The sequence below is a fragment of the Rousettus aegyptiacus genome, unplaced genomic scaffold, assembly GCF_014176215.1.
Source record: "Rousettus aegyptiacus isolate mRouAeg1 unplaced genomic scaffold, mRouAeg1.p scaffold_m13_p_3, whole genome shotgun sequence".
NCBI lineage: Eukaryota > Metazoa > Chordata > Mammalia > Chiroptera > Pteropodidae > Rousettus > Rousettus aegyptiacus.
Genome location: NW_023416306.1, coordinates 99,605,747 through 99,633,260, shown reverse-complemented (window position 1 = coordinate 99,633,260; position 27,514 = coordinate 99,605,747). Strand labels below are relative to the sequence as shown.

The 27,514-nt window shown below is 35.9% G+C and overlaps 1 protein-coding gene across 6 annotated transcripts in view; it reads right to left on the bottom strand.

Annotated features, from left to right (window-relative positions):
* Window positions 1–8,516: 8,516 nt before the first annotated feature.
* Window positions 8,517–27,514, bottom strand: part of HEATR5A (HEAT repeat containing 5A) — an 87,723-nt gene continuing 68,725 nt past the window's right edge. For 4 of the 6 annotated variants that reach the window (XM_016123648.2, XM_016123649.2, XM_016123646.2 and 1 more), the window contains exons 28-36: window positions 26,946–27,162; window positions 24,715–24,963; window positions 23,167–23,294; window positions 21,645–21,792; window positions 20,529–20,801; window positions 18,509–18,733; window positions 12,111–12,265; window positions 10,305–10,518; window positions 9,706–10,013 (exon numbers count right to left, since the gene is read on the bottom strand). In XM_016123648.2, coding sequence (XP_015979134.2) covers window positions 9,706–10,013; window positions 10,305–10,518; window positions 12,111–12,265; window positions 18,509–18,733; window positions 20,529–20,801; window positions 21,645–21,792; window positions 23,167–23,294; window positions 24,715–24,963; window positions 26,946–27,162 — 1,917 coding nt within the window. Of the gene's footprint in view, window positions 10,014–10,304; window positions 10,519–12,110; window positions 12,266–18,508; window positions 18,734–20,528; window positions 20,802–21,644; window positions 21,793–23,166; window positions 23,295–24,714; window positions 24,964–26,945; window positions 27,163–27,514 lie in introns of all 6 variants that reach the window. The other 2 variants (XM_016123645.2, XM_016123650.2) reach the window with 2 other exon arrangements.

The window sequence follows — 27,514 nt, the reverse complement described above, 5'->3', positions numbered from 1 at the left end:
AGACATGGGGAGGGGTCTGTGCACCTTCTCTGCTGAATGTCCTCAGCACACAGTGGGTGCCCGGGAGACATCTCTGGAGCAGGACAGCACTGACATTTCTGGGGAGAGCACCACAAGCCTGGCCTTGAGTTTGAGCATTCTGATACTCAGGGCTGAATCAGGCTTTGACTGGACATATTTGGTCCAATTTGATCTTTTGTCAGAAATTCCTTACAGACAGGATTTTAAAAAGTTAAAAGCTCTACCCAACCCATCCCCCCCCGCTTCCCAGATGAAGAGTTAACAAACTCAAAGGCCAGACTTGTGGGGACAGGACAGGTAGCTCCATCTTACCAAATCTGAGAACTTTGGCCACCTGCCAGGGTGTACAAAACAAACCGGCACACATCTTTTAATTTCCTTGCAGTCCATTAGGTAACATGTAATACTCTTTGACTGAAAGAATTTAAAGTCACATGCTTAGGGCCTTCTTATTTAGCTGGTCTCTCCCCATGTTGACTGTGCATCTTTACAAATATCTTCTGTAGATATTCATGCTACTAGATCCTTTTACTACTATCTTGGTTATGTGTAAACAGGAATTGTCATTTGAGTCATAATTAGTCTCCAGATAATTAACTCATGAACTTGTGACTAAAAGTTTCCTTTGTTAATATAGCCTTAGATCCCACTAAAGTCCAAGTCACAGAAAGGGGAGAGGAGTAAATTTGGTTGAGGAAATTACTATTTAGCACATACTTCTTAAATCAGTTTAACTTGATTTTACTGATTTTTGCTTGGTCAAATGTGAGTAAGAGACTTTACATAACTGCTGTCTTAATTTGCTGAGTTAGAGAAGTTTCTTGATTTGTTACTTAGTTCCTTAAATAGCTTGTGTTAATCTAGCTCTTTTGACTTTCTCCGTGCACATTCATTCTATCACCACTCAATGATTATTTGGGGCCGTGTTTTTGGATCCAGCTGTTTAAGAATGACTGAGAAGGAAATTGTACCAAATTTATTCTACGAGGTGAGATCAAAATAGGAGTTGATTTAAGCATAAAGCCAAAATGAAATCAGGCACATGAAAATGTACAGGGTGATTATGAAGTTTGTTTCTAAATTAAATATAAATCTGCAGCAAGCTGCCTCTCTTCTCAGAGTCAGCTCAGGGCCAGCTGGCAGCCTCTGTAGTCCCTTGCAGTACGGTGAATCCACTCAAGACCTTGAGTTCAATTGTCTTCCCTCTCGAGTCAAGTCATCCAAAGATCCTTTCTTGAAAGTCATCAAAATAGGACAACAGATTCAGTTGTCAACATCAGCAGTGGCAGTCACTCGTTTTTTTGTTTTGTTTTGTTTTGTTTTTAACTTGTAAAGCAAGTTGATTTCACATGTTCTTAGACTTATGGGCTAAGTCTATATCCGAGGATGCTAAAAGCCTTACTGCCAAACCAGTTTTGAATACAGCCTAAACTGCGAATAAAGAAGCTTTCATTGCAGTGATGGCCAAGCAGCTAGTTAGTTGTAGATGTAGCTGAAAAGGTCATTGGCTCACTTGCAAGAATGCTGGCAGCCTCAACATTTGCTACAAGTTCCTCACATTAGTCAATTGTTTTCGAATTTCTTTCCCACTGGGAACCCCAAGAATGTCTCTTGCCTGAGTGTACCATTCTCAGCTGATCGCTCTTCCCCTTAAATGTTGGAGATGATGCCTGGCAGCATCCCCTCTGAGTCACTGGTCAGGAGGCAGGAAGTCTTCCACGTTCTTTGCATAGACAGTCACCACCCTGCCTCACTGTGACTCAGTCCACACTCTCAAAAGAGCATGGACAATATGACTTGAGAAGCGCCTGAGGCTTAGACTCAGTAGTATCAGAACCAGAAAGGATCTTGGACAGCCTGTGCAAGAAGGGAACGAACCACCCTGGCTTACCTGGTACTAAGTATAGAACTTTAGTGCTAAAACTGGGAATCTTAGGCAAAGTAGAATAGTTGGTCACACTATGCTTAACTGTTTGCAAAGGAGAAACTGAGGCCCAGGAAGCTGACCTGTCCAAGCTAACGAAATTAGTGGAAGATCTGAATTAGAATCCGAATCCATTGGTGCTAGAGTCCAGTGCTCTTTCTACGTTGGTACTTCCTTATATTCTCACAGTGCACTGCATACAATAGGTGCTTAAGTTTCTATTATGGTTGTTTTCTGAGTTCAAGGGAAGTGCTTTTCACAGATATGATCATCTCTAATTAGCAGTGATCTCACCAAAGGACATCATGAATCCATGGTGAAATTAGGTCTCTACTTCTAGACTCCGAATAGAACAGAATGAAGGAAGGGGAGGGAAGATTAGTGAGCAATAGCTGAAGTGGTTAGGAAAAGAGAAGGATTGTGCAAAGAAGAAGAGTCCTATGTGTACAGGTTGGCTGAGCAACACTATAGCAGGAGACACGTAGAAACGTAATATGGGATGTAAACACTAAAGAGAAGGCTGTGTTATTTCCCTGTCCTCAGAGAAAGAGTGTGGTAGAAACGTATCATCATTTTTCTGACAAGGGAAGAAAGGTAACCACGGACACACACACCACACACACAAACGGTAATGACCACATGATGAAAATTATATCTCTTGACATTCATGGTTAGTTTTCCAAGGACTTCAAAAGAACCTAACTCCTGGCAGTATTCTTTGTCCTTTCAGGTCTCAGATCTGCCCTGTTTTTCTTGCCGACTTTCTCCCTGGATACTGAGTTTTTAATAACGTAGCATAAATTACTAGGGATCATTAGTTTGTTATACCTAGAGGTTTAGATCACTTATCTAAACAATGTTGAATTCCAGTCAATGCTATAGTCTCACTTGCAAGAGGCACTGGTGTTATCCATACGAGGGAACAGAATGGATTAGGAATGTGACTTGCTGAGGATTAAGACTAGAGAAATGACTACTAGAAGCCAGGGTCTAGGAATGACATTATATATTGTGGCTTTTTTTCACCAACTTATTTTTGGGGTGGTTCTTGGCACTCGGTTTCTTTTATCTGGAATGGAGCCCAAGGAAATGGTACATGGAAAGGGAGCAGCATAAACAAAATGGAAGTGACTAAGGTGTTATGACACTCATTAAGATGGGTGTTACTCTCAAAATGGACGCCAAGTACCTACTTTTCTATTCTACCACACCTTTTCCTGCTGGTGACCAGAGACAGAGCTACCTGTTCTTCTGACTAATCCCCCGAAAAGCAGGTGAACCGAGGCTGAGCTGACCTACTTTGCAAATACCTGTTACAGTGTTAATCAGTGAACTTACTGAAGGCAGTGGTCATGTTATTACAGCTGTTCTGCCTTAGGCTGAGCCCAGACTGACAGCTGACCTTACAATAATGCTTCTCAAATAATGAACTGTGACCACACAACAGAAGCAAAGGGGAGGGGAAAAAGTGTTGGTTAAAAATACCAACTATTGAACCTTACTCCAGACATTCGGAATTGATTTTTTTTTCTTTTTAAGTAAACTTTAAAATTGGGAAGTTTTAGATTTTACAGAAATGTTATTAAGATACTACAGCATACCAATTTTGTTTATACATTCATCAATTGATGCACAGTTGGGTTGTTCACTTTTTGGTTATTAACAATAATTAATAATATTTAACAATGATTAACAATAACACTTTTTGGTTATTATCAATAATTCTGCTATATTCATGTACAAGTTTTCGTGTGAATGTTTTTATTTCATTCCTACATAGGAGTGGAATTGCTAAATCATATCATAGTTATTTTTACTATTTGATAAATTACCAAACTGTTTTCCAAACCAGCTATACTTATTAAATTCTCACCAGCAATATATGAAGGTTCTAATTTCTCCACATCCTTCTCAATACTTGTTACTGTCTTTTTGATCACAGCTATCCAACCTAGTGGATATAAACTGGTTTTGCATTTCTCTAATAACTAACAATGTTGAGCATCTTTCATGTGCATTAGCCATTTGCATATCTTCATTGTAGAGCTGCCTAGTCAAATCCTTTGCCCATTTAAAAATGGATTTGTCTTGTTCTCTCTCATTCTGTCTTTGAGAGGAGACCATACTCTGTTTATGGAGCCTTATTCTTTCTCTAATAAACTTCTTTGTCTCTAAAAAAAATTGACTTGTCTTTTCATTGTTGAGTTTTAGGAGTCCTTTATATATTCTGGATATATAAAGATATAAGATTTGCAAAATTTCCCCTCCCATTCTGTGGGGTGTCCTTTTACTTTGTTGATGGTGTCCTTTGAAACACACAAGTTTTTAATTTTAATGAAGTTCGGTTTATATATTTTTCTTTTGTCACTTGGACTTCAGGTGTCATATCTAAGAAACTGTCGAAAATAGGTTCTTTAAAGGTATGGAACAGATTGCAACACTCACATAATGAGATATGCTAGATAGGTTTTCAAGAAGAGTATGGAAACTTGCAACCTTTTAAATTACAATGAATTGTTCTAAATGGTTTAGGCATATGTTTGCCCTGGGACAGTTTCTAGGATGATTTCTGGAAGCTCCAGTATTATGTTAAGAATGTAACTCAAACAGTTAGGAAACATCTTAATATGGTAGAAAACCCCACAAACTTTTTAATACAAAAATGAGAAATCAGAATGGTCACATTATTAATGAAAAGAAAAAGCATCTACAATGAAAAATGTAGCAAATGGCAGAGTAACAAATACAGCTGACTGGAGGGTAGAAGGAAGTGGTCTGGTCTAACCACTTCTTTTGATACTGATTCACAATAGGCCTGTTGACTGCCGAAAATAAAAGCATGTCCATAATTTAGAAAATCTATTTTTAGGAAGCTTTTGCGTTTAAAAAACGGCCTAGATAATGGGTTTCTAGTACCTGATAGTGCTAGGGAGGAAAAGATGTGGGAAGACGAGTTGCACTGGCAATTCCGGCAGTGGTGAGCACTCCTCCAGCGTTTGATTATAAAACACAAGTCCCAAAGCTTTGATAATCAAGATCGGAAACAAGTAATCAACAGAGAAATGCCGAGCTTAAAGGCCTCATGGTTCAGCAGAGAGCCAGTTTGGGTGCGCATGCATATTTTTATCTGAGACCACCTGCACTACCGTGCTAACAAACTGCTCTTGCCGTGTGTCACTGGCATACTTTAAAATGATTTTTTAAATATCTCACTTATTTTGTTCTTTCTTGGAATATTTTATTTTGTAAAGAAGTTGATTACTTTTGATATATATGTGTATATGTGTGTGTGTGTGTCTCAGTTTTTTGCCTCTATTTTTCAAAAAAAAAATCATTAAATTCCAATCCCGTAAGCAAAACATTGTCAATATTCATTTTTCGTCAGCAACAATGGGCTCTTTCTTAAAAAAAAAGTAGTGAGAATCCCTTTTAAAAAAATTTAAAAATATATGTATTGTCTATTTAAAGAAAGATATGTGGCCGCATAGTAAGAGTGGCCATTAAGCAAAGAGAATTTCCCCCAAGGAGTCTGTGGATTCTAACGTCTCAAATAGAATAGTGCATGAGTCCTAATCAAATTGAAATGCAATTAGAAGCAGCTACCTCATTTGAAATTTACAGCAACTGGGATTGTATTTATGGCCTGTACTGGATATATTCCAGCTATATATCACAACACAAAAATTCCCATTTCCTCATAGCTAAAACCTAAGCATCAGTTAAACAGACTGGTGAAGAGAAAATTCAGCTGGGCACAATTCATTAACTGGCTGATCATTTTGAGTTGGCTGGTGGTTGAATATATTGCTAGCAAACACAGAGATAAATTTCTCCTAATAAATCGAGGTCTTGCAAAGGTTAGCAAGTTATTTGTAAAGAGGAAAGTGCACTCAACTGGAGAAAATGCAATATGTCATACTTTGACCCTACTTATAAATAACGGATTCTAGAAAGATATATATAGGCAGGCTGTTGAAGCTTTAGGACTGTTGTCTTAATGTAAAATGCAGTCATTAAACCACCAAAAATGGTTCAACATTTTTAACTTTAGGGTTTTTTTTTCTTGAGTATAGAATTTATTTCATATATTGCCAGTTCCGTATTAACATTATCATAGTTTATTAGCTTGACGGTTGAATTTCTTCTCCTGTAATGCAAACTAATATAATAAAAAGACAAAAGGAATTTTTTAGGATATGACATAAGGAGAATTCTCTTCAAAATTAATGTTAAAAAGACTTTTGGATTATGCACTTACTATGCATTTACTTCATCAAGTACTATTCTCTAAGCCGGTATCACATGATATTTCTTTCATGAAAGTCCATCTTGAAAGCCCAGTTTCTTCTCTGGGCTCCATAACACAATACCTACACCAACATTTGTTGGTATCTGTTTGTGCTCCCTTAATGTTCCCTTTAAGTTAATGGTGAAGTTTGAAGTTTGTTTTAAAAGTAAAATTTTGCTTTAATGCTTTATGAATGGAAATCTATTATTTATATCCAATGTTGTTTTATTATTCCATGGTAAGCCTTTAAAGTCGGTTAAATAGAATGAGACTCAATTGGTTGTATTGGTTCTATTTCTTCCCTTAGAAAAATATAAAGTTTAAGACAGATATTATACTACTTTGTTTCATCCAAGTTACTAATCAACGTATTTAATTTGTACAGAGTTACCAAGCTAGTTAAAGTACAACGGCTTTATCACAACTGGAGACTTGTTAAAATGAAAGAGATGTATGATTTCACTCATATGTGGAATAAAAAACTGAAAGTAACAAATGAACAAGACCAAAAAAAAAGTCAGATACAGAAAACAGTTTAGTGTTTAAAAGAGGGAAAGGGTAAATGGGATCAAATATATGGTGACAGAAATTTGACACTGGGAGGTGAACATACAATGTAATATACATATATAACTGTACACTTGAAACCTGCACAATTTTATTAACCAGTGTACCTCCAATAAATTTAATTAAAAAATAAAATGCAAAAAAGAAATGTAAACAGTTTTTGATTATTTGATTATTCACTTTTAAACAAACCAGAATATCAGTATCTAATCGATTCCCCTATATACTGTAGAGGACAATTAAAAAAACAAAACGAAACTTTTTCCCACTGTATTAGCCAGAAACCTTCGGTGGCAATTTGGAGAAAGTGGAAACATTTTCAGCAAGGAGTGAGGAAGGCCCTGGAGGGAACCTGGAACATTGAAAGAAAAGCTAAAAGAAAGAAAAAACAAAAGAGAACTATACTTTTGTGGAAACGGGACTGCCACACACAGACACTAGGATCAGAAAGATGAGTTCAAATCTCAGCTGTCAAGCTTTTTCTTATCTGTAAGGATATATTCGCTAATTCAATGTTGTAGTAAACTGGCTGTCTTGATACATTTTAAAAAAGGCTATAGGACAGAGCCTAACTCAAAATTCCTAATTCTATGACAGTGGACGTAGTATTTTTTTCCTGTTGACATTCACACAGCACCTTTAAGCCAAACAATTATGGACAACATATCACTAAACGATGAGTATAAATCATGTTTAAAAATTGATAAAAACTAAAATTCAACTGAGTATATTTTAAAGATCTTGTTTTAACAATTCATGAATCAGGCAGCATCCCATCTGGCAGATAGCTCTGAGGAGCTATAGAAAATAGAAGACTTAGAGGCAGAAGGAAGTGGGAACAAGGTTACACTAGCAGAAAGCAGACTGGTTGTGGCATGGTCACTTTCTTTAGGGGATTGTAGGGGACTTTTGGGCAGATGACCTCCTAGTGCTGATAAGATTCTGGACTGATGGATGTACGATTCCATTTCTGGGAGAAACTGCAATTAAGTTTTAGTGTGATAAATAAGGGGCTTAGCATAAACAACTCCATTGTGGGCCTGTTGTCTTGTTTTAAACAAACAAACCAAATGACACAACTAAACGCATCAAACAATACAAACACCCCCTCCCCCCAAATCAAATTCATAAGTTATGAGAACCACCCAGTTTAGCATTTGCCTTGGCAAAGGAGTAAATTTCTGAGCTCAACTCCATCCTAAATCATTCCAATTCAAGTTATTGAGTACTAGTTGATGCTACAGAGGCAGTTACAGAAAATATTTCTCCCTTTGAGGAGGCACAGTCTAAGAAGACAGGATATTAAAATGCAACAATGATGTTCTATGCATAGAAGAATGTATAACCTACTACCAGAACACATGAGGAAGCAGTTAAATTTGTTTGGTGTAAGAAGAGGGAAAGAGTGTAAAGGAGATTTATGAAGGGGAGGAGACATGGTGACATTTAAGCCAGGCCTAAAAGGAGTGACAGTCGCTAAATAGAACAAAGGGAAGGGCGTTCAGGTGAGGGAAACAGTAAGAAGTATACAAATTCCTAGAGACCCTTAAGAAGACAGAGAATCCAAACCATTGTAAAAATTGCTCCAAAGAAAGGGCTCCTTTGAGAAAAAAGGCTAACTTACAAAGGATATTATTTGCTCCACAGAATTGATTTTCTGGAATCTGTGAGATTAACCAGCCATCTTATGTGGATAAATAATTTCAAATACAAGAATAAAGAAAATTAGCTTTATTTATGTAAATTAGAAAAATTATAGTTAGAATTTGTCAAATGTCTTCATTCTGAACAATTTACAAGAGTATTTACATACAAACATAATAAAATAGAACACATCACATTGCTCTTGCTTGACTCAGTGTTTTCCCAGTTCTGCCCCTATCACTTTGGTTTTTAATTTTTAACAAGGAAATGCTTTGTTTCAACATAGTGCTCGAGTCAAAGATTATAACACTGAAGTGGAAGGAAAGTCAATGATCACCAACAGTTAAAAAATATTTTTTAACCAATATGACTATCATTAGTTTGTTATATATTAAAATACATGTCATGTTAAAAAAAATCTTGTATTCATTGATGATCTAAATTTGTTGCACTAAATTTGACATTTATATAAACCCATAGCTGATTTAAATATAGAAATGCATCTACATTAAACTCATCAGTATGAACGTTTGCCACAAATGAAAATGAACAAAATTGTTAGGAACAGAGTTAACAGAAAATTTATTTGAGAAACTGAAGTGGAAATGTCTTATTCTATTTCAAATTAGGAAAATTCTCATTTTCTGAACCCAATATGAACAAAACCAAAAGATGGTGACAACTCATGATATGTGTAGACACCAAATCTTAAGTCACACTGTAGGGCTATAACAAATGTGTACTATTACATACTGAATACTTCTAAATCGAGTTCCCTAAACAGCTTTCCAATCATTTATGTTGTTTGAGAAATCCAAGAAAGTTTAATACAATTACTGAATAAGGCAAAATGTAAAATTAGCAATTGGGATACAATATAAATGCAGATAATTTATAATAGAGTTAAATCTGTCATAGTATTAAGGATACCACGTGTGTATGAACTGTCAAAAGAAAATCATTTCATTTTTAAAGCAGTGGATTGTTTAGTAAATGAAGTTCTTTAGCATTTTCTTGAATTCCTGGCAAGAATTCTAACAGAGCCGTTGTGTTATTAAATGGAAAAAGCCCCCCCACAAAAATGCTAAGTTTGCTATTACTTTGAAAACTCACTGCTATTTAAATTAAAACAATCAACCAGATCTCCAAGTGCACTTGTGTCTAAAATGTCACCTTAGTTCCCAAAGAGAAGGAAATGATAAAGTACTGTATTAAGGTGCTTACTAGTCAAAAACAAACAAACAAAAAAACCCCCTAAACATCAGAGGAAATTGGTCTTTAATTGGATGCTTGAATTCTTTCCAGAGTGCTTAGTATGTTTAGATGTTGGCATCCTGACTTTGACACTTTCTTGATTGCCCTTTACAGCAGCCTCAAGGCGGGCTTTCAGGGCTGGAGAAGAAGCCATTACACTTTTAAACACTGATGAATACTGAGGCCCAATGTGCATGAGATTTTGCAAAGCAAAGTCATGTAAATTTCTCATTATGGAAGTTGCTGAACCCAGAGCATTCTCATCCAAAAGGAAGGAAATGAGGATGGGCAGAAGACAGGCCACCAGCTGAGAGCCTGAAAAATAAACAAATGATGTAAGCCCTACATTCAGGGATGTAAGTGTTTATTATACAAAGTTGTAAACACACTTGATCTGTGCTCATATTTCCCCACTTAAGGAGAAAACAACTTTTCCCATCTCTTCTTCCAGATTAATACTACTTGGGATTAACATAACACTGCCTTTTGATGAATATAAAAATATAATGTTAAGTGACTAATTGAATGTTTTACATTTTAAATATCAATTTAATTTCTGATTCTGGACAGATTCTGATACAGTATGAATTTAGAGCTAACACTTACGATGCTGCTCTTCAGCAACAGCTACCAAGGATGCCAAGACCTTTATGCCTTCTTGAAAGATCTGAAGCTCAGTAGTGTCTTCAGGTTTTCTCTTGTCGATTTCCTGTAGTTTTTCCAGGATAGAGGATACTAACGAGTAAATGTAAGGGTAGGAAACAGCTGGATTTGGATACTGAAAAATGGAAAGTAGGAGCTGATAGGTCTTGATCTGTACCTAATCAGGTAAGAGACAAAAACAGTATAAATCGTAAATATAAATTTACATTTATATTAAAATGTAGATTTTAATGTAAATTTTAAAAAAGTAAATTTAAAAAAGGTATTTATTTCTAATTTACTTTTATTTTTTATTTTTTTCCCCTCTTTAATCCACCTCCCCCCCCCCAAAAAAAAACTGGATCTCTGAAGGTGGGGTGTCTCCTCCCAGGAGCTCGCTGAGCTCCCCTGGGGCCTGGCACACCCTGGGGGCCAGGCACACCAGGGGTATGGTCCGTTGCTCCACCTGGGGTGCAAACCTAGGACCTTCTGTGTAAAGCAGACGTGCTAACCACTACACTATGGAGCCACTCCTAAATTAGTTCTAATTTTGAAAGTCCAAGTAGTATAATAGGTATTCTAACTTGCAAACTGACAACAGTGGTTTTGACAGTTTTAACTGGGAACAGGGGCATGTGGGTATGACAGAGAAGGATAACTTATTTGCCTTCCCTATCATATAGTTAATTTTTCTTTTCTCTAGTTTCCATTTTCCCTCTCATGTGCCCCTCTATACTCTATAAAGTCAAGATCAAACCAAAACACACACACACACATACACACACACACACACACACACACACACACATTTTGGAGATTTCAGAAAATGTTGTAGATAAAAAACATCACATATATCTGAAATTCAAATTTCATGGTCTTAAGATTTTAAAGAACCACGTCTGCATCATATTAACTATGTGTCATCACACATCAGAACCATCACTTTGAGACTGCTGCATAAAGCTCCTTGCAATGCTGTAGGCAACAAATAGGACAGAAGAACAAAGGAGATAATTATACATCAAATACAGCAGGTCCTTGAATAATGTTGATGACATGCCTAAGGAACTTAACTCTTGTTTATATCAATTAGCCTCTGGTAAAATTGTTTTCTTTATGCGTTCTTTTGCTTAAAGTTGCAGAACTTATCCAAGATATTAAGTAAGGACTTACTATATAAGTCACCCTTTATTTAATTCATTATGATGGTATTTGGATGATTATTTTTTTTTTTCAGAGAAAATGTGGTTCCTATATTTTAGGAGCTGATATATTTGTGATCATGTGCTACAAATTCATTTTGTAGCACATAAAGAAATAGAAAATTAATCCAGCAAATGAAGGGACCATAAAGCAATGGGATCAACTTGTGTTTCTGGAATGGGTACCATTATTTCACAATCGTATATTAAAGGGATGTGCTGGATGGAATCTTCCTTTATTTTTTCTTTTTCTTTTCTCATTTTTTTAAAAGGAAATCTACTATAATAAGCTACAATGTATCTTACTAAATGTCCCTTGTAAAGTTCTAGAGATATATCAATTTTGAGATGCCCCTCCTTCAAATTTATTTATTCTTTAACATTTCCTTTACTTTTCTCCAACTATGCTCTATCCTCTTGTTACTGCAAGAATAGGAATCAATCCAGACCTAAAAATAAAAATTTAGTCTGATACTTCTTGTTGGAGTCAACAAAAATCACAAAGAAAAGTTTTAGAAAAGTCTAAACACATTTCTATTAAAAATATCTCTCTGTTAAATACACTTACCATAGGATCTTTTATCTCAAGAGTAACCTTAAATTTCTCAATACAGCGCTTCTGAAGGCATGGGATGGTAGTTACTTCTGGACTGGTAGACAGAATAAATACTGTGATAGCAGTAAGCAGACTGACTTCATCAAGTTCTTGATGTGTTCCATCTACTAAAGAGAAAAAGGATTTATGACAATTTCCTTTGTGTACATAACAGATACAGACCAGTGACTGACTTTAAGAATCCTGGCAAATGTTGCAGGTTTAAAAGTGTGCATTGTAGGCAATTCTAGAGCCAAGGATTACCAAAATAATTAAAATCTTCACAGATAAAGACACCAGTAAATACATGTACACATTTACTAGGAATATCCATTTACTAGTTGTGTGACTTTGGACATCCAACCCTGTCTTCAGCTTTCTCATCTGTAAAATGGCAATAATAATACTTACATTTATCAAGTTATAAGGATTAAATGAGTTAATCCATTAGAATAGCATGTTGTCCATAATACTTAATATGTGTTGGCCATTATATTACTATTTTTATCGTGCAGCAATACAGAAATGCTTGGACAATTGTTTTTTCTTTGTTAAGTTTAAAGCATTCATATTTTGATAATATCCATGTCAACTGAAAATACCTTAGTATTTTGCTACATATACCATTTCTTAACAGTACAGGAAAAAATCTGGAAATAGCTGCAATAGGCCAATGTGGTGGTGTGGGGCGGCTAAAATAAAACAAAACAAAACTTTCACCTTCTAAGTTCTTCTGGCTGGGCTAATAAATTAACAGAGTCAGATTAACAGGAGAAAATAAAATTTTAACATATGTGCACGGGGATTCACATTAAACATGAAGATTCCAAAGACAGAGAGGCAACACTGGGTTTATATGAAATTCTGGACAAAGGAGAAAGGGGGGAATGGGATCTCAGATTTTAAGTGAGAATGGGCCATTTACAAGTAATTGAGGAAGAGAGAACATAACAGGCAGGTAAAGTTTTGCTAGGCAATGCAGAAATAATGAGACGGGGGTGGTGGGGGAGTGGGGCTGTCTAGTAAACAGGCCCCTGTTGGACACTGCTCCGTCTACCAAACTCAGTTCAGATTAGGCAAAGGTGAATATGTTATGATTCTTTCCTGGAACAGATTTTCCCCATCTGAATCTCTGAGGCAGGCAAGGGGAGAGGGTCAAAGGTTCTTTATGGGTCTTTTGTTTCTTAATAACTTAAAAATCAATATCTCCAGAAGCAAAACTTTTCGTCTCTTTCACACCAATCATTTTAAGAAATTTTCCATAACTGTAATTCATTTCCCAAAGTCAGGCTCTTATTAAATAATTTTAATAAGCCTGCTGTGAAAAATCAGTATTATTTGAAAAGGAATGGCAAATTCAACTAATTAAATTGTATAAGAACAGAGTGCTACTTATGAGAAAATGACTGCTATATATTATATATGGGGGGAGATGGAGGAAGGGAGAAGTTTTAGTAACATTCATTCAACAAATATTTAAGATACTATGAACCAGCACTCTTTCTGGCACTGAGATATAATGTACAGAGAAAATACACTATATCCCAGAAAGTAAATAAATGATTTAATTTCAGCTAGTCACAAGGTCTGTGAATATAAAAAAATAATTAAAATAATATAAAGCAATACAGGAGCTGCTATACCGGGTGGTCAGAAAAAGCCTTGAGGAGATTGATATCTGGGCTGACACGTGAGAGAGAGTAGCAATGAAAGCAAAATATTACGGACGAGATTGATTTTATAAAGATAATCTGAATAATTGTGAGGTAGAATAGGCACATGGTCAACACTTCAAATCATGACAGCATTATTGTAAGCACTTCATACGCAATAAATCTTTAATCCTCACAATAGTACCATGAGGTAGTGTTACCAGAGCAAAAGGGGGCCGACGGCCTGTGTGTGTCTAAGTCAATCAGACACGTACAGGTTTGTACCAAAGAAAGTTAAGGATTTATTTTAGAGAGCTGCCAGTCTGGGAGACACTGGTGAGCTATCACTCAAAGCTTGACCCATGGCCTGCTGGGGTTGTTTTGTCTCAATGGGCCTTGGACTGAAACACATCTAAAGCCAAGATGTTATCCTTGGTCTAAGGTCTAACTGAAACCTATTGTCCTCATGAATTTAGACCTGAGGCTCGGTTAATCTGTTGTAAGGCTTAATGATTAAAGAAGCAGGCATACAGAGGTGGAAGGATAAGGGTGGAAAAAGCAAGGGAGCCAATATGCTTTTGTCTGGGCAAAACCAGCTTGAATCAGAGAAAAAAAAAAACTCTATTAAAGAAATGAAATTTGTGTGCAGTTAAAGCATGTACTCTTATTTCTATTTTATGGATGAGAGATTGAGGAATAGAAATTCAATCATTCGTCCAAGTCACATGATTAGTAAGGCAGACAGTTTGATTCCACAGAGCAAACTGTTAACCATGATGCTATGCTACTTCCAATACAATCGAGTTATTTTTAGTCATTTATAGCAACTTGAAATTACAACATAGTCACTCTGTTTAGAAAAAAATGTTTTTTTTTTTTTTATTTATTTTTTTTATTCTCAGTAAGATAAAACTGTTCTGGGTTCCTCATCCCATTTCTTCTAAAATTCCCGTACAGTTATGCCTCGCTTACCGACAGGGATATGTTCTGAGAAATGCGTTAGGTGATCTCGTCATTGTGCAAATATCACAAAATGCACTTACACAAACCTAGGGTAGAGCCTACTACACACCTAGGCTATATGGTGTAGTCTACTGCTCCTAGGTTACAAACAGGTACAGCATGTTACTGTGCTGAATACTGTAGCCAACTGTAATATAATAGTATTTGTGTATCTAAACTTAGAAAGGGTACAGTAAAAATACATGTACTTGTGAGTGGGCATGAGTTGGGGGGGGTGGTAGAGGGCTGTGGAGGGAGGAACCTTTGGAGGAAGAGATGTCAGAAGGAGGAAGAAAGGAGGGAAGAGGAAAGAGAGAGAGAGGGAGTAAAAGGGAGAACAGAGATCAAAGAGACTCAGAGAGATAAAGCTTGAAACTAGAAATAATGATGAGAGTGAGGAGGGGAAGGAGGGAAAGAGGAAAGGTAGAGGAAATGGTGGGAAGGGAGTTTCTGAGAGAACAGGACTGTGAGGAAAGACAGATTAAAAGAAACAGAGGGAAGGGAAGTGAATTTGTGTGTGAAGGGGCAGGCAGGGGTGGGTGTGGAGATGGGGTCCTGAGCACCCCTTTTCTCCAGCCTGCTCCTCCTGCTCACTCGCCAAGTCCTGGCCCTGGCCTCTCTGGTGGACAGCATGCTAAGCCTTCTGTTTATTTACACCACTCAGAGCTAGCAGTAAATTCAACACCATAGTTTAGTCCAGCCTTTTCTCTTAACATCCAAACAAACTTTTGTTTAGAGTCAGTTATAATCTTATGGGACCACCATTGTATATGCAGTCTGTCTTTGACTGAATTGTCGTTATGCAGCAGATGACTGTATTCCCATTCCCCACCCCCCTTTTAATCTATTTTTTTCCCATTAGGATAGATGCAAAGTTCCCTTAGCAGTAGCCCCATGGAGAAGCCTATGTGGTAAAGAAGTGGAGCCTCCTGCTTACAGCCAGAGAGGGTCTTGCCAAGAGCCTTGAGTGAGTCACCCTGGAAATGGATTTACTTAGCTGCAATCCTGGCCAGTATCTTAACAGCAACCTCATGAGAAACCCTGAGACAGAAACACCCAGCTAAGGGGCTCTGAGTTCCTGACTCATAACTACAGATGATAAATGTTTGTTGTTTTAAAGCCACTAAGTTTTGGGGAAATTTGTTATGCAGTAAATGATTTCCTGTTATAATCAACTCCTTCTTTAATTCCTCTCAGTAGCTAGTCAAAATCCTCAAGGTCCTAACCTCATTCCCTGATGCACAACAAAAAGCGTGTGTGTGTGTGTGTGTGTGTGTGTGTGTGTGTGTGTGTGTGTGTGTGTGTGTGTGTGATGAGTCAAGCTCATAATCACTCGCAACATAAAATTATACCTACTACTTTCCCCCCTTATCTTCTTTTCTTTGCTCTCACTGGCAGAGGTTTATCTTTCTAAAATTTAGTGAATATTATTTCTTCCTTCCTAGAAAGAGATGTTCTTTCGATCACTAATACTTCCAAGTCTACCTCTACCTTTTTTTCCCATTAGGCACGAACTCATACTAGTCTCATCTTAAAAAAAAAAAATGTCCTTGATCCTACACCTTCTCTCAGCTTTCTCTTCTTTCTGTAAGAGGAGCCTATAATGGATTCTTCCCTTTCCTTACCTCTTATTTGTACCCCAACATCATACATTGCTGACCACTCCCTCACCATTAAAACTCTTTTATTTGGCTTCTGTGACTGCCTCTTCTGACCCTCTTCTCATCTTGCTCCATAAACTCAAACTGGGTAATTTCGACCATCCTATAGGTTGCACCAACAACTCCCAAATACATGTAATCTAAAATCATCTCTAGTCCAGACTTCCTCAAATGCCAGACCTCTACATACTCTGTTCTACTTGATTATCTTATAGGCATTTCAAATTCAGCTTCACTATCTTCCCCTAAAAATGCTCACTTTGGTATTTCTGTTGATTGCAGTCACCCTATATTTCAACACCTAAACCAAACCATTAGTAAATTCTTAGTACATGCTTAGTTTTTTAGTTTTCATTATTTTACTCCTCTTACTGCTACTATTTCCAGAATCTCGTTCTTTTTTATACCGCAGTCAGAGTGATTCTTCAGAAATGGAAATCCCATCACTTCACTCTCCTTAAAACTCTTTAGTGATTCCACATGCATATTAAAAGCAGTCCAGATTACAGATCACACCAAACCCTCCATAATCTGGCCCTATGTACCATCCAACTTTATTTCTTTCTCTACTAATTACCACCCTACTACGTTTTTCCATCAAATGTACATTCTCTCACTTCTCTACTAGCTGTCTCAAAATGTACCATAATAATTAGGTTCCTAGGTTTTTGATCAAAATTCTGTGATTAGAACCCCTATGTACGATGTCCTGTGAAGAATGCTTGCTAATCCTTTTAGAAACTGACTTTTTGAGAAGCCTCTTGTGGCAGATACAGAGGTTTATCACTGAAATTGCCCTTGTAGAGGAAGGTGATACCCAGCTATGGAGAGTGTGGTTAGCTCTAAGCTCCTTCAGGGTTGGCCTTAACTACAAAGTTGCCTTGACCAAGATCACATCCTTCCTGGGGCAGCCCACACCTGCAGAAAAAGGCCAGGCCATTTCTATCCTATGTGAGACATTCTGATGGGCAATCTCCAGAGCTCTCAGGTTCACTGTGCTTCTCTGGGGCCTACACTGCAGTCTGACTTCTTTTTCTCAATATTGCTTTCCCTTATTCCCTTCACAGATCTGGCTCCTTAATAAAATTCTTTCTTCCCCAAGTTCCAGAGACTCCTACCTGTGATACTATGTTTGATTCACTCAAACAGAGCTGATTACTCTCATTTTTGCAAGTTTCTTTTTATTGTATTAGAGATACAGTGATCATTAAGATATTACTTTTGCCTTCAAGGAGTACTTTATGTTATTAATCATACCCTATAGCAATTTAAAGATAATAGACTCCCAACTTTGGGTACAAAGTTGGTGGTCAATAAATGCTGAATTCAGCTGAACCTTCTTTACCATATGAAATCAAATATGGTGAACTGTGACGTTTATAAACAGAACAAGAAAAGTGGAGATAATTTACAATTTGTCTAAAAATTTTTTTATAATCACTGTATCATATGCTGAAAGTGAAAACTACATAACAAGAGTAAACAAATTTTAATGGATACTGAATACTAGCTATCACTTATTGATACATGCCAGGTAATAAGTGAGATGCTTTTCATGTATTATGTTACTGCTCTAACAATTTCTTGAAACATAATATCCTTATTTCTTTAATGAGAAAACTAAGGCTCAGAGAAGCTGGGTAACTTGGCTAGTTAGCTAATAAGTGTGAGGATATGAAACAGATTGGTCTTATTTTATATTTATAATGCATAGCTTATGCACTTTTCACTATACTGCATATATTAAAAAGTTCTGCCAGCTAGTCATGGATCATATTACATTTTTAAATTAGCATAATATTACATTTAAAGGTTTTTCACTGTTGACATAGGGCTGCCAATCATTTTATTTGTATTAAAGGTTAAAGATACTAAAATAAGAACTTAGATGTTTCTATCTACTTAGATACATTCTCTAAACACATATGGAGTGACTGTGGTCTCTTCTAGGTGAGACTGCCAAACATGATCAATATATCATTCTCAAAAAAATCATCTCTCTCTCTCTTGCTTTTTAAAACGAACTGAACAACTACTTCCAAAGAGCTTTAATTACCTGGATCCCAAAAGTCAAGAACTGTTGTTAGAGCACTACGGAGAAGGTCAGTCCAAGCAGTGTGGCTCTTTTCTGCTCTGGCCATCGGAGAAGACAATATTCCTTTCAGAGCCTGAAGAGAGGCTGTAACTGTTGAAGATAACTGGCCACCAGGTAATCTCACAGCAGTTTCTCTGAGGACCCCAATTGTGAGGAACAATATGGTAGGGAGAATTGAGATGCTTCCTGTAAGATATATATTTAAAAACACTCTGTATTTCAGTCTATGTATACAGTTACCAAAAAGAAATCATCAATCAGTAAGGTAATGTCAAAGATTTCTCTCTTTTAAGATCATTTTTATAAAAATTGATAATTGTTAAGATAATTTAAGTAACTTAGATTTTAAAGATTGGATTACATGTTGGTTATAATTGATGTTACTTAAACTGTATCATCTTTTGCTGTCTTATTTTGTTTTACTTGGTAGTTAGCAAATGTCGAGTTTATTTTTTTTATCTTTATTTTCTTTTTGGTATGGTAAAATATACACAACATAAAATTTACCCCTTCAACCATTTTAAAGTGTACAATTCAGTGCCATTAAGTACATTCACAAGCTGTACAGTCATCACCACTGTCCATTTGAATTTATTTTATATTAAAATCTTTTTTCAAGGAATTTATAGCAATCCACTCAAGACGAAATATTAAAGTTTTCATAGGGTTGGCTCTATAGCGTAGTGGTTATGATGTCTGCTTTACACGTAGAAGGTCCTGGGTTCACCCCCGAGGTGGAGCCGGACCATATCCCGGGTGAACTAGGCCCCAGGTGCATGTCACAAGTGCGTGGGAGGAGATGCCCTGCCTTCAGAGATCCAGTTCTTAAGGGGAGATGGCAACATCCATAGGTCAGGGATGGAAGTGGTACAGAGGATTAAAGAGGAGGAAAAAAATAAATAAAGTTTTCATGGCCACTAAAGAGTCAGTATGTTTAAAATGAGATATAAGCTCAATTTTCCCAGAGGCTACTCAACAAAATTTATATATTTTTACTAACCTAATCTTCTGCCAGGCACTTTTTCTGCAACTCCTGGCGTAAGGCAGTGTGTGAGAACGGGAATACAGGTTTCAATTCAAATTAAAATTTAAAGTCATGTTAAAAATAAGAGAGCACATAAATTGGTCAAGACACATTTAAGCGGAAATATGCTTACCAATGAAAAAGTATTAAGTACTAAGTATCTATTTATTATGTGCTACATTTCCTAGAGGATAAAAATTTCATTGGAAATAAGACACACATCTGTATATACTTGTGTGTGTGTATGTATCTTGTTTATAGATGATAATCAATTACATATAATGCCTCTATATGACACACAAAAAACTAAGTATCTACATACAGAAACAACACACACATATACACACACACACACATACACATAGGCCTCAGAAATGAAGTAGTCCTGGAGTTGAACTTCAAAGAAAGACAAAATTTTCAATAGGAGAGAAGGGATGGAGTCACTTCAGATCAAGTGACACCATGGACAATAGCACAGAGCAGGGATAATAAGCATGAAGACTCCTGGGTTTAAGATTCACACAGAAGGTATGAGGAAGTAGTGGCTCAGTAGAACCCTATAGAGAGCCTTAAAATGCTATGTTGAAAGTATGGACTTGATTCCAAACAGAAATGGATATGATGACAAACTTCTGTCATCACTGAGGGCAAGTCCATTGGATATTGTATACCAAAAAATGCCCAAGAATGAATAATTGCCACTGACTAGTATGAAATACTGTCGACTATAAAAGAGTACATCTGTAGTACATGTTGTCTCTATATTTACTTTGACCCTTTTAGTAAAAACAAATTACTAGAATGCAATGTTAATCTTTGAGGATTAATAACATTACTCAAACTTTTGGGTCAGATTTGGTTTAATGAGAAAAGGATTAACAACCATTATCTTCTTTATCCAATAAAACCATTTCTCTCCTTCCAGGTCAAGTAAAGCAATCACATACCACAGCATACCTTCAGGAGAGCACACTGCAGGAAGTTCAGAGAGGATAACTAATGCAGCTGAAACCAGTCTACTTCCATCTTCTGACAGCATCTGTGGCTTTGTAGCTTTTACTCCTGAGCTACCTGTCAATTTAGGATTTAGTTCTGGGAGCTGTCTAACAAGAATGCATACACATAATTCCAGTGTTGCAAAAACCAAAGATTTTCCAGGCACAAGTCCTCCTGTGTCCTTTCCCTCTCCAAATTCTGGCAGGGTTTCCTTTTCAGCAGCCCCATCATCAACTAAAAGACAGAAAGAACAGTGTTGAATAAACATTTAGTATTTACTTTGCTTCTGGTAGATGACAACTTAGTTCATTTCTGTTGTAGGCAACACATTTAAATGGCTCAAGTCTTGGTCATTAAAGATTGAAAGAGAAAGCAATCATGAAAGTAAAAGTAGTTGTCTTTATTACAACTTCTTATTGTAATGAATCAAAAGAAATCCTTAGTAATCCTCTTGACCTTAAAATATTATCTGGTTGACTCTTTGCTGTAAAGAATGTGAACCTGACAGCTGGAGCTCCAACACTGATCTTGTGACCATAACACAGAGATAGGAACTGAGGTCCCTGATGCCTTTAAGAAGCTGCCTTGCCATCCCAGGACTGCCTACCTCTGAACTTCTTTTAGATGAGAGAATAAGTCTTTGTGTTTTAAATCCACTGTTACATGCAGTCAAATGTAATCTTAAGTGATAAACTCACCAATACCAAATTAGATTTGTAAACAAGCAGTTTAATCATTTTGCAAAGCCTAAAACATCGAAAAATTGTCAGTCGTTCTTTCTATGTACACTGGTAAACACTTATAGCTAGTGTAAGTAAGTACTCAATGAACAAGGCATCTCTTTCCCCTCTTCCAGGGGTTTATTAAAATTCTCATTTTTCTTTAGGAATAGTAGTTTAGCTACTGACAGTATCCAAACTAACATGAAAAGGTGAATGGGAGGACTTAAAGCCATACCTAGAAATGTTTCATTGGTGCTACACATGATTAATTATCAGAATGACATAGACATATAAACAATACTTTAAAAAGTAATGATACTATGTGATTAATTTGACATTATGAGTGAACATTCACCTTCTGCACTTCGTCTTTTCTCCTTCACATGTTCTTGAGCTGCACATATAATCTGTCTTACCACTTCAAGTGAAGCCAATTGAATGGAAGGTGATTCTCGGGTCAAAATTACTCGATGTAGTACATTCAATAACTCGATACCCAAGTCCTATCACAGAAAACATTTAGGGGAGATTGTATTAGAAATAATATACTTTCTTTTTAAAAAATACTAATGCTAAATTCTATGACAAAATTTAGAAAATGAGAATAAATTGCTCACAAAAAAATAAAGGTGTTAATGAAATAAAGTTATGTAACAGTTGCTCCACTGTAAACCAACTCCAGATTGGTTTTTGTCCAATCTTGTGGGAGATGGCACTGTGACAAAAGATCATTTTCACACAGGTCCTAAACTGGGAAAACAAGAAAGGAAATTTCCAAAACAAGATGAGAAATTTGGATAAAAGAAGATAAAGATTGCTGTGTAGATGCCCAAATTTATATTAAGGACTTTTAGTAATAACAAAGAATGAAGAAGTATGACATTATAAGTGGGTAAGTTAATAAGGACAGAATGGATATTTCACTAAAGAATAAAAACACTAGACAAATACTATTTCATTCTCCCCCTTTTTCTACTGGCTACTCTAGTAGTTTTATTTCATCTTTGAAAATAACAGTAAATCTATTGTTATATTTGTTTTAACATACAGAATAAACAAGTGCAAAAATTTATTCAAGTATGATCCAAGTCATACTTGACTTGGCAGCAACCTGATTAATACTTTAAACCTAATAAAATATAGTGTTAATAAGGTAAATAATAGTCCGTATAAAGAGGAAATCATATCATCTTTGTTTCTTAACATCTAAGAGTCAGTGATAAAAATTTAGTGCACTGATAATACATGATGCGAAGGGTGCCTGCTCAATGCATAGTTGCACTTAGGAAAGCAGTTAAAGTAAGTGCCACACTTTGCACAATTTTTTTTTTTCTTTACCACAGTCAGAACTGGGTCAGATATTAGCTTCTGATTCCACCTATAGGCTAGCCGGTAGTCTCTTAAAAGACCCGGATGGACAAGTCAGTGCACAAGAATAATTTGAAATTATTTGTAACTAAATGAACCAAGTAGATTCTCTCTTGGGGAAATGGAATATAAGGTACAGAGTATACAAAGACCAGGGTGTACTAAAGCAGAAAGAGACAAAGAAGGAAGACCACATGTAAATAGTAACTACTGTACTGAACACTTCGAAACAGAACCTTCAAAACTGAAGGGCTGCTATGCAGAGTGATTAGCTGGTCACAGCAGAAATAAGTGCAGCAGAAGCAGAGACAGAAGGTGGCAGTCAGAGGCATGATTTCTCCTGGGTCAGCAGAGTTGCTGACAGCATTCCAGTTCTGAGGCCTTGCTGTGCAGCTGTTTAGTTTTCTTTTTACTTCTCTGTGTTCACCCTGTTCGCTGTAGTAAACTAAACATGTTTCTGTTCCTGTTCCTTGAAATCTATAGAAGCCTAACAAAAAATAAGAAATCACCTGATCATTGCCAATTTTAGATCTGGGCCAAGGAACATCTAAAAGGGCCTGTAATGCATGTAAACAAGCAGTAATGCTTTCCATGGTTGAATCTGAGCGCAAGGAACACAGAAATTCCACACTGATTCCTGTAGAAAGCAGACAAAAAGGAGGCTTTTTTGAGATTCTTAGTTTATGAAGTTAAATAATAAATTTTCCATTTTGATAAGATGTATAAATAAGCTTAACAAAAAAGTAATGCAAATAAGCTACAATAAATTTAGGACTCTAAACAATTAAGTGATAAGGCAAGTCTTTTAATAGTTTGTTTTTGTCTACATGTACACAAAGAATAATCTCAATTAGGCTTGTGCACTATTTGTAGTTGCTACAAAATAGTTAAAAGACACAAAAATTATAATAAAATTTATACCAGAGAACTTAACATATAGAGCCTCATAACCTTTTTTTGACTAAATTTATTGAATGATTACTATGTCTTAGGCGCTGAACTTTACACATACCATTCCATTTAATTCTTGGAATACCTCAGGAAGCAGGTGCTATGACAGCTCTTTTTGAAAGGGAAATGAATATACAGAGTTTAAGTGATTTAATTTATAAAATGTTAGTTGTAATGGGGTACAGTAAGAATCTGAACAGAGGTAGTCGAACTGCACAGCTTATGCTCGTAATAGCTCTGCCATCCTACATTCTATAAAAGTCTGTTTTTAAAAAGTTCTATCTCAAGGCAAATAGGAATAAAAATTTAATATACCCAAGAATATATAGAAAATCTGGTCATGTCTGACCTGGGAAGGAATAATAATAGAAGCTCTATGAACCATAACTTTTACTTAATCACTTACCCTTAAAACCCTCACGTTTCATTTAATCAGTAACTTCTTTATGGGTAATGAATGATCTAGGTAAAATATTAAAACTATTTATTTCGTTTATTCTAGGAATTCACTGTACCTTAGAAAGCTATCTCATTTTAAAAATGAAGTTTCAAGAAAGCCAAAAAATGGGTTAAAGTTTATAAATGTAAAAAATCTCATTTATCTTTGGCCTTAAATATCTGTTTATAATTCAGTACCTTTGAGTATATTTTTTGAACCTTACAATTCTTGAGAATGAGGAAAGGGGAGGGAATGATCCCCTAGTATATTGGTATTTCTTTTATATATACACTACTGAGAAATTCATAACAATTGTAGATATCACATGGACATTTTGAAAATTCTGTGGAAAGAACTAGGCTTCTCTTGTAATTTCCATAATTCATTTAAATTGATGCTGAAGCTTTCCAATAATATTTTAAGCAAATATTCTACTTCCAAAAAAAAAAAAAACCAAAAACTGATGCTGAAGCTTGTAATAGGATTCTAGACTTAACACATAAAATTTACAATTTTATAAAATGTATGCAAGTTTACTCAGTTTTATCAAGGCTAGGACTAATACCTAATGAAGAATGAGGTAACAGTCACCAAGAGCTGATTGACAGTGAAGTGCAGTTTAAGAAAAACTCTGTAGGATTGGAAGGTTGTAAGCTCTTTTACTGACCTAAAATAAGATGGAATCTATCAGTGTAGATATCCTCAGGAGACTTTACTGTAGCCCCAGATGATGAACCTTGACACATGGAAGTTGGTGTCACAGGCCTTGAGAGATTAGATGCTCCTTCATCTGGGTCAGCAACAACAAAGCCTGTGCTTGTAAGCCACAATGCTGTAGCATGAAGGATAAGCGCCCATGAGTTGTAATAATGCAATTTTGCATTTTCACTGGTCTCTGCTGTGTAGAAAGCACCACCTACAAAAAAAGGGGAAGCGAACGGTTTCAGGAGGAATAAAAGATGAGATTAGCTCACACTACATTTTTTCTTTTCTCGGTACCTAGATATAGACCATTTTCATTATCCCAAAACTTGCGTTAAAATCCTTTTTCTAGTCAGTTCCCAATACCCCAAGGCAATATCCCTACTTTCTGACTTCTATCAACACAGATTAGTTTTGCCTTACATAAATAAAAAAACATACAGTGTACACTTGTGACTGAAATTTTGCTTAACAATGTTTTTGAAGATTCATCCATGCTGCTATGTTATTAATGTTTTTACTTCTCCTGGGAGTAAAATTGTTGGGTCATGGGGTTGATGTTCCTTTACAATTTGATTAAAATTTGCAGGCTAATTCTTAAATTTTTATCTTTAATCATATTTCGCTACACTTCATCTTAAGCCAAAAGGCCTAGAAGTGATTTTTAAAATCATGTTTTACAACAAACGTGTGTGTATGTGTATTTAAACAAATACTGATACCTACTTACCTACCTCCAAGATTAACAATAACATTTTGCCTTTCTTAATTAAATCTTTTGCTTTTTTAAACCTAACACTTTGTTATTCTTGCCCCTCCTTCCGTAACCATTTTCCTCAAGTCAGTGTGAATCACTCCCAAGAATGGTCTTACACTTTCACTGCAGATGTTTGTATTCATAAATAATATATGCTAGGAGGGTGGGGGTGGGGGTAGAACAGAAATGAATAAAGAGAGTCAAATATATGGTGATGGAAGATGACTTTGGGTGGTGAACACACAATGCAATATACAGATGATGTATTATAGAACTGTACACTTAAAATCTGTATAATTTTATTAACCAATGTCACCTCAATAAATTTAATAAAATTAAAAAATATATATGCTATTATTTTGTTTTTAAATTTACTTAAAAGGCAGTATATTGTACGTATCCTTTTTGAACTTGCTTTTTTTCACCTAACATGTTTTTGAGATTTACTTATGTTGGTTTATGTCTGTCATTCTCTTTTGCTGCTAAATTAATAAAAATAAGTTTATTTCCATTTTTATGCTATTGAAAAGTACAATAAATACTATATACCTCTTTGTGTATAATTCCTATTAAAATTCTAATAGAATTTGACAGACTGACCCTAAAATTCTTATCATAGAGTAAAAAAAAAAAAGTCATTTTGGAATAACATGAAGATTAAGAGTGGCTATCAAACATGAAGTTCCCAAAATGAAATATTAATAAATGACCATAAATTAGATTCCTATTTCCATTTCATACACGCAAAATAAATTCTAGTTGCATTAAAGTCCAAAGTATAAAAAGCAAAACTGTAAAGCTTATAGGTCTTTATGATTTTAAGTAAAAAAATGTATGAGGCATTACACAAACCATGAATGACTGATTATATTAATTTTGAAAAGGTAAAAAGAAAGAACGAGCTACTGACTAGAAGAAAATGCAAGACATGGAATCACAAAAGAGTAGTACTAAAAACATATAAAAGATTAACAAATTAGTAAGCAAATGACAAATGCCAAGTAGAAAACGGGTAAAGATTATGACTTCATGATTTGTGGAAGAAAAAAATCAAACAGCCTATATAAACCTAGGAAGAAAGATCCTCAAGGAAAGAAAACAATGAAATACTACTTCGCACCCAACAGATTGGCAAAAATTAGGCATATAACATATAATGGTGGGGAGATGTGGTGAAACAGAAACATGTTGATGGGCATAGAAATTGTTATAACTACTTTGGAGAGCAATTTAGCAGTAGCTTGGGAGGTAAGGTATACATGCCTCATGACCTAGCAAATCAATTTCAGTGTGTCTACTCCAAAGCAACTCTCACATGCTTATTCTATGAATGAAAATTATTCTGGGGAAAATATTTCAGATAAACATTACCTGCTAAAAGAGAAGAGTCGAGAAGTTACTGTCACTCTAGGAATTGTATAAATGTTTTACCCCCTTACCTTCAACAGGAAGTTGGGAGGCAAATTCTGAAGGCAAAATTAAGAGCGCAAAATCCTGAAGCGCTGCAAGCCAGAGCCTACTTAGTGTGCCCAGGTCCGTGTGGACTAGGTCAAGCAGTCCATCTGAAGAGTATGACCCACTTCTAACACTTTCTTCTGAACAGGTCTTCAAAGGTTGTTTGTGGTTTTTATGTCTTTCTAAAGCAATTATGTAGACCTATAAAAAGTTAATTTGTAAATAAGAAGAACTTGTACCCCTTAAAAAGGTGCTGTCATATTTTTATTTTGCTAAAGAGACAGACTTACCTTTGCGCATAGTGGACTTGAAATACATTGTGATACCAAAAGCTACACATGTGTACCCACATACACAAAATTGGAGTAGAAAGATCCAAAAGGGTTCTTGTTGGTGAGATATATTAGGGATAACAAATACTTGGCTAATGTGTCGCCACTCTGTACTTTTACAGCCATGAGCTGTAATTAATGATCTTCACACTCTTTCTCACTAAGCCTAGTTATGGCCTTATAATCCATCTCAACATATGGTTTCAGGTGGCTGTCTCTGA